Source organism: Lepisma saccharinum, chromosome 7, assembly GCF_977018435.1.
Source record: "Lepisma saccharinum chromosome 7, izLepSacc3.1, whole genome shotgun sequence".
NCBI lineage: Eukaryota > Metazoa > Arthropoda > Insecta > Zygentoma > Lepismatidae > Lepisma > Lepisma saccharinum.
In genome coordinates, this window is record NC_139235.1 from 42,892,178 (window position 1) to 42,906,938 (window position 14,761).

At 41.0% G+C, this 14,761-nt stretch overlaps 1 protein-coding gene across 1 annotated transcript; it reads left to right on the forward strand.

Moving 5' to 3' along the window:
- Positions 1–7,051: 7,051 nt before the first annotated feature.
- LOC145990443 (uncharacterized) lies at positions 7,052–9,577 on the forward strand. The gene has a single exon (XM_083126134.1). It carries the CDS (start codon positions 7,052–7,054, stop codon positions 9,575–9,577), a length of 2,526 nt encoding a protein of 841 aa, XP_082982260.1.
- Positions 9,578–14,761: the final 5,184 nt, after the last annotated feature.

Sequence of the window (14,761 nt, forward strand, 5' to 3'; positions counted from 1 at the left end):
CATCCCTTGTCAGATTTCAAAGAAACCACAAGGTTCTAAACCACATACCCTGCAAACATTTCAACCAGCCCAAATTCCTTTCCAACGAATTCATATTGACGTATGTGGTCCTTTAGTCTCTTCAAAAACGCACAAATACAAATATTTTCTATCGGTAGTTGATAGTTGTACAAGGTACGTAATTACAGCTCCTTTGGCTAATCATGATGCACAAAACATAGCAACAGCCCTAGTTGAGAAAGTCTTTTTAGTCCATGGCATCCCGGAAACGATCTATTTAGATCGTTCAACACCCAATTCAAGTTTACTCTTACGAGAGTTAGCTAATATCACAGGTGTACAACTAAAATATGTAGATACTTGTGCACATTTCACGAATGGTTTAGTTGAGAGTTCATTTAGTTACTTAAAGAAAGTTATGAGAGTTTTTGTGTTAGAAAAGAAGGCTTCATGGTGTGACTATTTAGCTAGCGCAGCGTTCAGCCACAACGTTACAATCCATTCTGGATCCCTCCAGAGCCCGTATTTTACTTTGTTTGGTTACAACCCAAGGATCTTAGCTGACGCAGTCCTTCCTTCGAACCCCGACAATGTTTCCCAGACGAACGCACAGAGACTTGAACTCCTGACCTCCATACGTAAGACAGCACATGACAACCTGCATAAGCGGTACGAACAGCAGAAAAAGTACGCAGACAGCACTTCTAGGCAAATACAGTACTCACCAGGACAACATGTATGGATTCTAGATGCCACTCCAACTCCAGGTGTGTCAAAAGCCTTTGCGTCCTCTTATAAGTACAAAGGAACTATTCTTCGCAAAGTTAATGAGAATTCCTACGAAGTAACTTACATCGCCGGCAGGAATAAACAAAAGACTGACACTATTACTATTTCTAGACTCAAAGCCCGCTACGACTAGTGCCATGATAACCCCAGTAACATTCATTAACACGCCACTCCGTTGTCACCTGCTTTAGCCTCCTTGCTCCTCGTTGCGTACATGCTAGCATCCTCTGATCCAGCATTTTCTCACGCTCATCGACTCCCCTCCCCCCTCTTTCCACTTCCAGTGCTCGCATTGCATTTCTGCGTTAGAACGAACTCATTTTTATTTTTTAATACAACATGGTCATTTTTATTTTTAACAAGATCAGGATTACAGAATGCTATCTCAATCGTCGGAACATTTATAATACATCTCTTGCCTAATAATTAATTTTTTTTTACAGATATTTTAATGTTATTTTATAATTTGCGATTCAACGCATAGTAATAGTCAGAACATATCACTTAGCTGATTTGACTAATAAGTACTTAGTGTGTTTATGATCCTAACTAGCAAATATTTTTTTTTCCCCATTTGCTGGTACATATACGCTCAAATGAAGAAAAAAGTACAAAGAAATAAAGAACGAATGAACTAAGATAGAACAAGATCAATGATTTAAAGAACAAATGAACTGCGTAGAACTTGCTTGAACAATTGACTTTTTGGCCATAGCAATTTTTTTTATTTACGCTTAGGTGTAACGCGAACTGCTTCTTTGAAAGCTGCAATGCACTAAATATGTTAATAAAGCATATAATACATATAGGCAAATGTTCCCACTCTCTCTTTAATTTTATAGTTCACATGTTGGTAGCATACAACATGGTATAGCTCATATCCCATGAAATTACAAACTTACTCTATTTTTCAATGAACTATTACACAAACATATTACGTACTCTTTTTCACTTCTTTTTCAATTTTTTTTTATTAGCAGCGAATCGAAGGCGCTTAAACCTTTGTCCACAAGACACGTAAAATTCTTGCAATTGCTTTTATAAACGACATTTACACATATTACAGAAGGAAATGTCTCGTAATCACTTAGTTCGTTCTATTATCGCTGAATTCTCCTTTCTTTTCTCATTTCATTCCCGGCTAAGCCGACTATTCTAACTACCCCCCCCCCCGTTGCCCCCCGGTGAACTTTCCTTACAACATGGAATTATTCCACCTACTCCCCCCCCCGTTGCCCCGGCGAACTTCCCTCATGTAAACCTGTTAATCATAAACAGGCCCCCTTAAAAACTCTACATCATATAAGTAATAACGCCCCTTCGCCGTCATTCAAATTAGACATTACCTCCCCTCCCCCCCAAAATAATTCACCAGTTTTAACTGAAAGTCCCTTTTCAATCGATTTTATAACCCGTCATCATTTATTGTAACCCTGCTCCACTACCTTTTGCTTTTTCCTAATTTTTCCCTTTTTGCGCTTGTTTCATTTTCTCATCGCCACGGATGCTACCGGACCCATGACGACCAACGGCTTGTACCATCGAGCGACAGACCTAGGCTCATCGCAGAGACCGACGACGATTTTGTGGAGTTCCAGCCCCAACAAGGACCCGTTCCCGTCTGGACCCCATGGCTGATTGTTCCATCTCCCACGCCGCGACCCAGATGTGGAGCGCTTTACCCAGGACGTTTCTTGCCCCGCAGCGCCATCGAAAATTTGTCTTCCAGAAGGCCCCTCCCACTGAGTGCATCCTGCTTTTGTTTCCTGACGTCATATGATGCATATGTTATTTTTCATCGGCTAAAAGTGTTCCGGTGCTCAGCTACTTCAACTACCGTAAGGCACACGCATGTCCATTACAGTGCCAGTAGGTAGAAAGGGGCGGAGCTGGATCTAGCTGTTCTTTTTTAACAACATAAAAATGGCGAGGTTGGCAACACTGCAACACTATGTTTTTTCCTATTTTCGAGAAGAGGCTAACTTAACCTATGGTATTTCCCTGTAAGGCACCAACTTTTGGGCCCTCAGCGTAATCTGCTACGACAAAAAAAATTCCCTCGCCCCAAGTATGAGTCCACCTCGCCCCAAGTATGAGGCCACCTCGCCCCAAGTATGAGCTCACCTCACTCTCGAGAAGGGCCTAACTTAACCTAATTTTTCTATGAATATGCTTAGAAAATGCTATAATATAGGTAAAAAATGCATGAAATTGACTTATTTTGGACTCGCGCCCCAAGTATGAGTCCACCTCGCCCCAAGTATGAGTCCACCTCGCCCCAAGTATGAGGCCACCTCGCCCCAAGTATGAGCTCACCTCACTCTCGAGAAGGGCCTAACTTAACCTAATTTTTCTATGAATATGCTTAGAAAATGCTATAATATAGGTAAAAAATGCATGAAATTGACTTATTTTGGACTCGCGCCCCAAGTATGAGTCCACCTCGCCCCAAGTATGAGGCGAGAAAAAATTTCTTCACTCCCAAGTACGGGGTGCTTTTTTTTTGCTCTCCTCTTAAAAATACAAGTTACTCTCTTGAAGGACCTAACTTAACTTATACCTGTGGCCCTACAAGTACGAGGGCTCTTTGCCCTCCTGCCCCTACCCCATATTTACAAATTACTCTCGGGGAGAACCTAACTTAACCTATATTTCACCCCCCTCTCCCCTGTGCAGTATAGCCTAGTATAGCAATATTTGCTCATAATCTATTGCATTGGGAGGAGGCGTATATAGGCTCTTGCACCTCTGAAAAGATTCACGAGAACCAAAAAGTAATTTTATATATGCCTGGTATATAAAATAACCATGCCTATGAACTTTTTTGGCTAAACTCGACGGTTTGCTTATTATTCATCTCTAGCAATGGCACGGTGGTGAAGTGTTGATACCCCCCTCTCTCTCTTCTTGTAATTTTGCGAGTGCCTCTGTTTGTAGTAATAAACCAATCTTATACAGTTGCCAATGTTGCTATCAACATATTTATTTCTATGTAAATGTCGATATTCGAAAAATATATGTAAGAGTTATTAACTGTATATATGCGCATTGTAGTGTAGGGATTAGTTTTGGTACCAAAAAGCAAGTGTGCGACGTTTGTTACTGGGTGAAGAAGGAAAATTCTGAAAATTATGCATTCTTCATAATGTTGCAATATTGTTGGATATGTATCGACCCTGGGAAGTTCCAAAGTTCTCTATAGAAAGTAAAAAAAAAAAAAAATAGTTGGAAACTGGCATTGTGAGTTCCCAGCTAGTGTGACAAAGCTTTGAATGCTGTGACCCTGGAAAAATCTGGAGTTCTACCTCGATAGCGGCGCTACTATTGTTACACTACCATTCGCTTGTGTTGTGAGGGGAGACACAAATAAGCAGGATGCTCTTTGAATTTTCCAGCTTTTAACTTGTTGCGGGAAATTGCAAAGTGCCGTGTAGTTCGAACAAATGCATGACACCAGAATTTTTTCAGTACCTCCGGTTTTGGGAACAATAAGCTCGGAATTTCAAAGTGTTGTGTAATTCAGTATGTTCGAAAATTGTGGTGTTCGGTTTACTGCTCTCTAAAACAGTTGCGTGTCAACTTTGCCAACTGTTGGGAGATAGTGACGTCATTTGACAGCATGGTAGGAATGATGTGATGTGCGTTCAAAATAAAATGGCTAAGAAGCGAGAGGGACTATTTTCTGTGGCGAATTGTTGTGAATTTCTATTGGTTCACGTATGTTTTAGCGACGCGATACTTTTTTATCCTAGCGCTGGGAATATAACTAATTGTCCTACGTGGTAGAGTTCAGTTTTGCATCAGTTTTTAAAGTGAAATAGTACTAGCAAGATTTTTTAGTGGGTGAGTAATACTGTTTCATATAGTCTGAATGATGTGGCTTTGATTTATGAATTTAGTGGAGCTTCTGTGAGAGAGGTACAAACTTCTTGAAATAAACCTAGCAGTTCTTGTATATTGTGGATATGTTTCGCATCTCTTTTTTTTTTTTTTTGTTTTTATATTTGGAACATGCTGGAAACGTAAATGTTACTAGCTTGAACAATATGTTCCTTGCAAATTTACAAAATCTAGTTTTGTTATTGTTTTCCGTATGAGGGTTGCTGGACTATTTTTTTTTTTCTTCTGAGGACCTCTTCATGGTGCAGTAGTAGTGTTATCACCTTGTAATTAAGGGGTCCCGGGGGTTCGATTCCCGGTGGAGGTATAAGTGGTTTGGATCTTATTTTAAAGTGTAGGTCCAGTCCCGATTAGTCTTACTGTGCATAAAGTGGACTTAAAACCCGAACTCAAACTTAACTTTTTTTTTTTCAGTGTGTTGTTGTTGCTAGGAAATATGTACGCGGTGCATATTAAAGTGCAGTTTTTTTTTTTATTATTTTATTTTAAACTGTATGTCCAAATCAATCATGGCTATGGTTATTACGATGATGTGGTTTTTTTATATATATTTATAATCCGAGTGCTACATAAATAAAATAGCCAACTTGCAACAATAAGTGTGCTAAATATAAGCGAGCTATATATAGATTTTGAAATGGTGAAAAAAGTTAAATGTAATTTATTGGTTATGTTGCCGAACTGAAATATACATATGAGTAAAGGTTACCCCTGTGCTTAACACCACGCCATGAAGGTGAAAGTGGCCCTCATCAACACACCATCTGCCAAAAATGCATTAAGCCTGTAGCAAAAACAGACCTAATTTTTCTGAGTATATGTTGGAAGAAATTTTTATTATTATTTTGGAGAACTCATACGATGTGTGAAGCTTTTTCTTTTGCAACAATCAAAATTGATGTATTTTTATCAAATTTTCCCCCTAATATTTTCTGTTTGATATTATTTTTTCCTGGTTTGAAATATAAAATACCCGATAGATGCTTCTTGCATCTTCTAGATTTACTATTTATATAAAACCCACCCTTATTATATAATTATACAGAAACATAAAATGGAAATTTTTGATTACTCCCCTTTTTTTTTTTAGGATTGCTATGTGAAAAATTGTATATAAATAAACAAGGATACAATGGCCCCCAAAATTGCGTGCTCGACATGTGGAAAAATAATTTCAAAATCAAATATATCCTACCATCGGAAAAGATGCAACCCAAGTAAGGAGAAGCGGACCACTACAGAGGCTACAATGGAGTGCAAGAACTGTAATATGGCTATTACAAAATCGCATATGGCAAGGCATCATAAAATATGTGGGGGGGGATCAAGCCAGTGGCAACTGGGGAGAAAGCGTAAACTGGAAGCCCCCCAACCACATAGTCCGAACAAAAAGCCAAGGAGTGAGACACGAATCACTCTAGAGAGGGGTTTTGATATTTCGTACGATGCTGATGAAGGTTGTGATTTAAACACCTTCTTGAGAGAAATCAAAAAGGATGTCATCAATAAGGTGCGAGAATTTTTGTTGAGCTTCTCGATCAAACTGTCTTTAATATTCAGCGGTATTTACGAAACCTATAACAAAACCCATAACGAAATACATACTTTCCATCACTATTCTGGCCATCCGATCCCATTGCATGCTGCCGATGATGTAAACTTAAATACTGTCATCGAAAATTTGTATGAGGTGTTGCTGGCAAAACACGAAGCATTCGAAGGGAGGAGCTCAGGGTGGAAACTTTGTTTATTGCCCGAGTTCTCATCTTGTCACCTAGAAGTCAAGGTGGCCAAGTACAAGCCTCTTCGTGGAAATAGTTACGTCAAGCTACCCTTATGGATACAAAACAAAAAAGCAGTGATCAATATCAAAAATAATGATAATCAATGTTTTTTATGGTGTATTATTGCTGCTCACCATCTTCCAAACAATAACCGGAATAAATTATACAACTATAACAAACCGGAATACCTCAAAAAATTTGAACCAATGATGGCTGGCATTGAATACCCTGTTACTTTGGATAGCATCGATTGTTTTGAGAGGCAATGCAACTCGAAGATTGCTGTAAATGTTTTTACATATGATTCTCCAAATAACATATATACTCTTCGAGTTAGCAAAATAGTAGACAGGCAGAAGGTTATTCGCCTTTTATTAATTAAAAATAAAAATGTGTACCACTATTGCCTTATAAATGATTTACCAAAACTTGTTGCAAGGCAAATTACAAAGCATGAGGGCAAAATCCAAATATGCGATTGTTGTCTTGCAATATTTTATGGGAGACGACAGTCGCCTGATCTTGAGCTGCAAAAGCACATGGTGCGATGTGCCAAACATGCAGTTGCAACAATAAAAATGCCAAAGCATTTAGATGTAATGAAATTTTGGAAACTGAAAGCACTGTTGAAGCATCCTGTGGTGCTCTATGCAGATTTTGAAAGCCTGCTTAAATTACCAACATCTACTAAAGCAGGTCCCAAGTCTGTTCATATCAGCCACCACACTCCGTGTAGCTTTGCCCTGCTACCAGTTTATGCATACCCCCATAGTATGACCAACATGCCAAAGTTTAAGTTGTATTTTGGTGCGAGTGCCCCTAAAGTATTCATTGAAACTCTTATAGAGTTTACAAAACAACTTACCAAGCTTCTTGACCTTAAAGTACCAATGCCACCACCCACACCACAACAAGAGGAAGAACATAATCGTGCTACCATCTGCGAAATTTGTGAGTGTGCTTTCACTGAAAATAATTGGAAAGTTTACCATCATAATCATTGGAGTGGGGAGGTCGTCAGCGTCAGTGTTTGTAACAAATGCAACTTGCAGATCAAGGTTTTAAGTTTTGTACCAGTTTTGATACATAACTTAAAAGGTTACGATGCGCATTTGTTTGTAAAGGAACTTGGTTGTGATTCCGAACGCATTAATATCATCCCTCAAACAAAGGAAAAATACATTTCATTCAGCAAGTGGGTGAGAGTAGAGGGAAGAAAAAATCTGGTCGAGATTCGATTCCTGGACAGCTACCAGTTTTTACCATCGAGCTTAGCAGGATTAGCTGAACAGTTGACCGAGAATGAGCTCGTAGAAACCAAACGCTTGTTTGAAAATAAGCATCTCAACCTCCTGAAACAAAAATCCATATACCCATACGAGTATATGGATAATTTTGGAAAGTTTAACGAGCTACAACTTCCGCCACGGGAAGTTTTTTGTAGTCGCCTAACAAATAGCACCTGCTCAGTAGACGACTACCAGCATGCAAAAAAAGTTTTCGAGGCTTTTGGATGCCGGAATATGCGAGATTACCATGATGTATATTTAAAACTCGACACAACCTTGTTGGCTGATGTCTTCGAGTCCCACAGACGCAGATGCATAAGTACACATGGGTTGGATCCTGCATATAGTTACACTACCCCCGGTTGGTCCTGGGAAGCAATGCTAAAAAGTACAAAAGTGAAGATTGGCCTCATCAGTAATATAGACCATCACCTTTTTATCGAGGATGCCATTCGAGGAGGCATTGTCCAAGCACCACTCAGATACATCAAGGCCAATAACAAGTACATGCCCAACTACAACCCCAACACCCCTTCAACATTCATATCCTACATTGATATGAACAATTTATATGGATGGGCCATGTCTCAATTCTTGCCTATTGGAGATTACATGTGGATGGAGGAAGACGAACTTGCGAATCGTGAATTTCTGAAATGGCCTGCTGATCATTCGTGTGGGTGTTTTCTTGAAGTTGATCTCGAGTATCCTCACCAACTTCACGACAAGCATCATGGTTTTGCTATGGCACCACAGATGGAAGTTCCTCCTGGTGGTAAAAATGACAAGAAGCTCATGTTAACATTTCACAACAAACAGAACTATGTGCTACATTATCGATTATTGCAATTTTATTTGCAACAAGGATTGATTTTGAAGCGAGTCCACAAGGCTTTGAAGTTTACACAGAAGAAGTGGTTGGAGCCTTACATCAGTGACAATACACAAAGCCGGGCACGAGCCACGTCAGCTGCTGATAAAGACCACTACAAGTTGCTAAATAACAGCATTTTTGGCAAAACAATGGAGCAGGTTCGAAATCGAATTAACTGCGATCTGGTATCTAATCCTCGGAAATGCGAGAAGTTAATCGCCGATCCTTTCTATAAAAATTTTACAAGATTTACTGATGACCTAATGTTAATCGAGAGGGGGAAGAAGCAAGTAACACTCGATAAGCCAATAGCTGTTGGAGCCACGGTCCTAGAACTGTCCAAACTTGCCATGTATTGCTTCCATTACGAAGTTATGCAACCTCATTTTCAAGATCGCATTCAAGTAGCATACATGGACACAGATAGCTTCGTTTATTGTATTAGGACCGAGGATCTGTTTGAAGATTACAGAATATTAGCTGAGCACTTTGACTTCTCCAACTACTCAGAAGATTCCCTCGAGAAGTACAAGCTGTCTGGCATCCAGAACGAGATGACAGTGGGGAAAATGAAAGATGAGGCCAGAGGAAGAATCATTGCAGAGTTTGTGGCCCTCAGAGCAAAAATGTACTGTATTAGATTTGTGGACGAGTCCAAGGAGATAAAAAAGGCAAAAGGAGTAGGACGAAGTGTTGTTTCACAGTTCGACATAGAGCTATACAAGAAATGTTTGTTTGAGAAGAAGCAGATCACAAGAAAAGAACATCGCATAGTTAGCCACCTCCATGAGGTGCATACGGATGCTATCGATAAGGTGGCACTTGATGCTGCGGACAACAAACTTTGTGTGCTTCCATGTAACGAGCACACTATGGAATGGGGTCATCATCAGCTTAATACATCTTCTCCAGCATGTTATGCGAACCATACCAAATCTTAAAAAAGTACATCAAATTATTAGGTTTTTATTGATGATTTTAATAAAAAAATCAACACATGTAACAAAAAATTGCAAATTTTCAACGGAACTAATTCCTCGCCGTGTCCTACGGGGTGAAAAGAGGGCATACGCAGAGCCAAAGGGGAAGTTCCTTTGTGCGCTCAAGTATGATTATTTCTAAATGCAACGATGTTTAATTTTATTAATATTTTCAGATTATTGTGAGGATTGTGGAAGCTGTATTGTTAGAAGATCAATAGCCATTTCTCACACACCCTGGAGGTTAATAGGAATCTAATATTTGGACCTACGGTCAGTATAATTTTTTTCTTGCACCTAAAACTGTTCAGTCACTCTTTCATTCTTGACATCATACACAAATGTTTTCTCTGCAATAAGAATGGCGCTGCACAAAGTATCTGCAGGCAAGGCGTCGTGGAACTCGCATACGATCTTTATGTTGGTACGATCGTTGACAACCACCTGCTTTCTCTTAGATGTGTTGATGACGAACATGGGTCTGCGAGCTATGAACTCGTTGGGATTGTAGTACACGTCCACATTGCCGGAGGTCACTCTTTTGTAAGCTGTGTACGCCTCGTAAAGTTTCAGGTAATCGTTGTTTGTAATGTTTAGGTTGTAGTTCTCGCGTGGGAAAACTTCATTCCTACCATTTTTGAGGTAAATATTCTTAATTTTGCAATTGTCAAACTGGCTAGAATCTTTCTCTTGGTTGTTGTCCTTCCCTGTCTGGAAGAGCACAACTGCAAACTCTGGCATATCGTACCGGATGCTGTTGAACTGCGTAGTAACATCAAATTCAAAATGGTTGCCAGAAGCAGGTTTCTGCACACACTGGTAGCCGTAAAACTGGATGGGCACTTGGGGGTTCTTCAAGATGTCGGCTTTGTACTTGAGACCGTAATTAGATTCGTATTCTACCACAGGCATGCGCAGCTCCATGGACTGGATGACGCACTTGGCAGCGTCGGGTAGTGTGTTGGCAAGTGCTGTACCGTCTGCACCCAAGGTGCTGTAACGCATCAGCACATCGTTGTCGTTGGCGCTTCTGCGAAAAGTGACGCGTAAACCACCCTTCCACATAATCTCCGTATAGTCGGAGAAAAAGCCTGGAAGCAAGCGCATGGGAAACAGTACTGTGTGGCTTTGAGTTTTGATTTTTGTACCTGCTTCGAATCCCCCTGCCTGGTAGTATGCTGCATCGGTCTTGGAGAGCTTCAGTGTTGCCACAGCTGTAGAAGTAATCCCGGGGTAGTCAACCCTATCGATGACGGTGCCATGCTTTCTAACTTCCACTTGCGAGAACAGATGCGGTACAAAATTGTCCACAAGTTTTAAATTTGCATTGGCGTTAAATGCTTCCCCGTTGTCTCTCTTCACCACATCAAACTTGATATACAAATCAGCTCTGTGAGGGTGAATGAACCCATCCCCGACGTCCACATCGTATTCAATCTCCCTGTTCGGTTCGTTCAAATTGGCGAACGTGCGACGATTGGGTGGGAAGGACTGCAACTCGTAACTTTCGATTTGCTCCATGATTGTTATTTATTATACGTTAATCTCCACGACGGCGGTGGTAGTAGCTCCGGCAAAATTCACCACCTCCCCCTTCTCGTTTGTCACTGCCAATTCTATGTTGTCTATGCGATTACGAGATATGGGGAAGTATATCGGTGGTGAGGGTGTGTATATAATCGGTTCCATGAATTCAGAGTTTGGTTTGAACGTAGCGATGATACCTGTCTGCTTGTGGCTGCCTGGGATGCCATCCGAGGATTTGGTGATCATGCCTTCTGCCACGTTGCAATGTATGTTCAGAGTCTCGATGGCTAGAAATTTAGGAATGTTGGCACCGATGTGCTTGATGCCAGGTTCGAGCTTTGTGTTGTCCTCGAATCCCAGAAGCTCTCCAACAGTGCCTAGGTCTACTGTTTCCGTAGCAGACACAATTTCAACTCTGTGAGTTACAGAATTTTGAGATAGCAGTATATTTCTTGGCAATTGGGCTTGCAAGGTAGACAGATTGTACTGTCCTGGCGTGATAACTATTTTTTCATTTCCAACAGTAATTTTGTTATTGTGCTCCGTGACATTGGGTATCAGGTACATGCTGTAGAATGCACGAAGAGCAATAGATTTAGGATAGATGATGTCGTCATGCAACGCGAGTTTCAAGACCGAAGTCTCGCTGGTGAGATGGAACACTCCCATGGTGTTTTAGGTACCACAATGCTTTCTGAAAATGCTCCACTGAGGGGTTATTTATTTTAGACATGTATGCGAGAACGGAAAGGCATAGGTGGCCGCAATTAACATCGGTGAAACCCTGGATGCGTTCGTCATTGTAGTAGAGGTTGGCAACACTGAGATACTTCACCAACCTGGCAGGCGGTGTGCCACCAAACGAATCGAAAACAAATGCATTGTCATCGTCAATTTTGAGGTAGCATATCCAATGTGTACCAGGATTTTTGTAACTGTCCAGGTTGACCACGCCATACTCCTTTTTCTTCACAGCAGAGGGTAGAGAATCGGACATGAAAACACCCCTAAAGTTCCTTATTCCCAACAGTTCGATCAGAGATTCAATATCGAAGTTGGACAGGGCTTCTTCTTTTTTTTATATTTCTTCAAAGCATCGAGGTTGTTTTTTCGCCTTTTGGTCACACCTTTCCCCTTCTTCTCCATAGCCAGGTTGTGACGTTTCTGTTCTTCCAGCTCGGCCTTGTTCTTCTTTGCATCGATGACGGTTTTGGCGATAGCGGCACTGCCTCCAGCCAAGCTGCCCACTGCACCCAAAGCTGCCAAGATGGCCGGAATGCTGAATATGAAACCTCCAATCTTCTGCTGCTTCCGCGAATGCTGCAACTTTTTCAATTGTGGAGTGCTGAGCAGCAATTTCATTCCGTGTCCTTTGGACAAGCATGAACGTTTCTTCTTGAGTTGTTTCTTGGTGAGTAACCCATCGAGGGCACCCAGCGTTTTCAGATTCGAATATGGTATCTGGTACACGACGCCCTTGGGCTTCATGATGTATTTTTTTTTTTTACGATATGTTATTTTATATATGTTCCGAGATTTTTTTGTTTCTCCCTTGTATAATTTTTTTACGGTATGTTATTTATATATACTTTGTAGCTATTAAACAAATTCGATTATGTGCTTTGTTTTCTTACCAAGAAGTTCTTTTGTCCCCTTGTACACGATTCGAGTTGTGTTCTCGATTAAAATGGATAGCTTCTCGTCGGATAACATGCTAGCGTATCGATCTGGTAAAAATAGACTGTATTGTCCGTTGAGCAACAGACGTACTTTAGGACCAAACTGGGTTGCAACAATTGAACCAGAAGTTATTGCATAAGGTTTGTCCACTTCCAATTCCTGAATTTTTATATATTCGACTGACAAATTTAGCATTTGTTTTAATGCCTGGACGTCACTAATTTTTTCACTCATATCGAAGAAATATTTTTTTTGGTCTCGTAGATTTTTTTACAGTGTGTTATTTATAGAAAAAAATTTCGGCATTGCCTAATGCGATCAAGTGATCGATGATCCTGCTGGTTTCAGCATTTGAAGCATACCAGTCGTCTGTATATCGTCTCCTCCCCTGTCTCCACTCGTGAAGTTCGTCCATCTTATCAGCCAATTTTTCATCAGCAGCCCGAAAAAAAAAAGCATAGGGGGAAGAAGAAGATTTTACACCGCTTATTTTTCTCAGATGATCCAGAAGTAGCATTTCACAGGGCAAGCGAAATTGTGGTGTTATTTTAACTAAATCAATAAGCTTTTTAACATCCTCGTGACTATCGTCGAAAGTAAATGTAAATATTTTGTATAACACTTCTGTTGGTAAGTCTGTAGACATTTTTTTACTGTATGTTATTTAATTACAGCCCCCACCCCAATTTTCGTTTTGTATTCATGGCAATGGTCGTGCCCAATGCTGCAACCCGTTCACCCAGCGAGGCGTCTCTGCTGACGAGTCTCCCGAACGCGGCATGCTCCAATTTTCTATCAGCATCGTGACGCGCATCTAAATTCGTATATGTGTTGTAAGCAATATCGTGATCCTTGCATGCAGCATCCAGCAGATTTACCCCTTTGTCTCCTCTCTCCAGTCGCCGTTCCAGTTTGGTACCCGGTCCGCAGTATTGGTAACCTGGTAGGTGCATCTCGAAGGGTAGCTTGTTGATGATGTCGTTCACGAGACCTCGACCCTCGGCCACATTCCAGAATTTGGGAGGCAGGGTGTTGATGATTTTGATAAGGTAACCTATACCTTTGTTGTCGTTGACAATAAAGTTGCTAAGCTTGGTGCTAATCATGTCCATGATGCCCACCTTCTCGTTGTGGAAGTTGCGATTGCCTGCATTTTCTTCGCCTGCGATAACCAGCAATCGATCTACAAGCTTCCTTACGTCGTCTACCCAAACAAACTCTTTAGGTAGGGTATTGTAGAGTTTGACACCGCTGCCAGTCTTGAGCTGGTTCCATATTGGCTTGATGAGGTTCCTGTATTTTTCTCCACTGCTTGATTTTACGCGATTCTGTGTTGCATCGTTGTTTTGGTACAGGGCATCCGTCATGATTAAAATTTCTGTGTAACTTTGGTAATCCTCGTCTGTGTAATCTTTAGGTTGCTTTTTGGTGATAAGTTCCCACAGGCCCACAGTGCCAGGATACCTAGTCCAGCTGTTCTTCTCACCCAAATTAATTTTCACGTCGTCACCTTCGAACGTAACTTTTGACTTTCCAATTTTCCAAACCACACCCTCGTTAGGTTCCACAAAGGGGTACAATCCAAACACCTCGTCCTTTTCAAATTTCCCGGTGCTCAGGTAATCTCTCGCCAACGGACCTAATTCAACTACCTTGTCCGAAGAGGTACTGCCTAGAACCTGACGTCTCAGAGGTGCAGCTCCAAGTTCGAACGGGGTAGTGTGAATACTGGATATCGGTGTAGGCACAGCATAATTTCGAGCAGCAAGTGGCACGAGCTCGTTGATTAAATCTTTGTTTTGCTCGGTAACATCTTTGATGTCTTTACCTAGTCCACTTATAGCATCAATAATAGGTTGGTCCTGTCGCTTTTTCTCTTCGTAAATTCCGCGATTCTCTGATTTCCAACCCCTGAAGCGTTTGGCCAGGTAGTCGCGC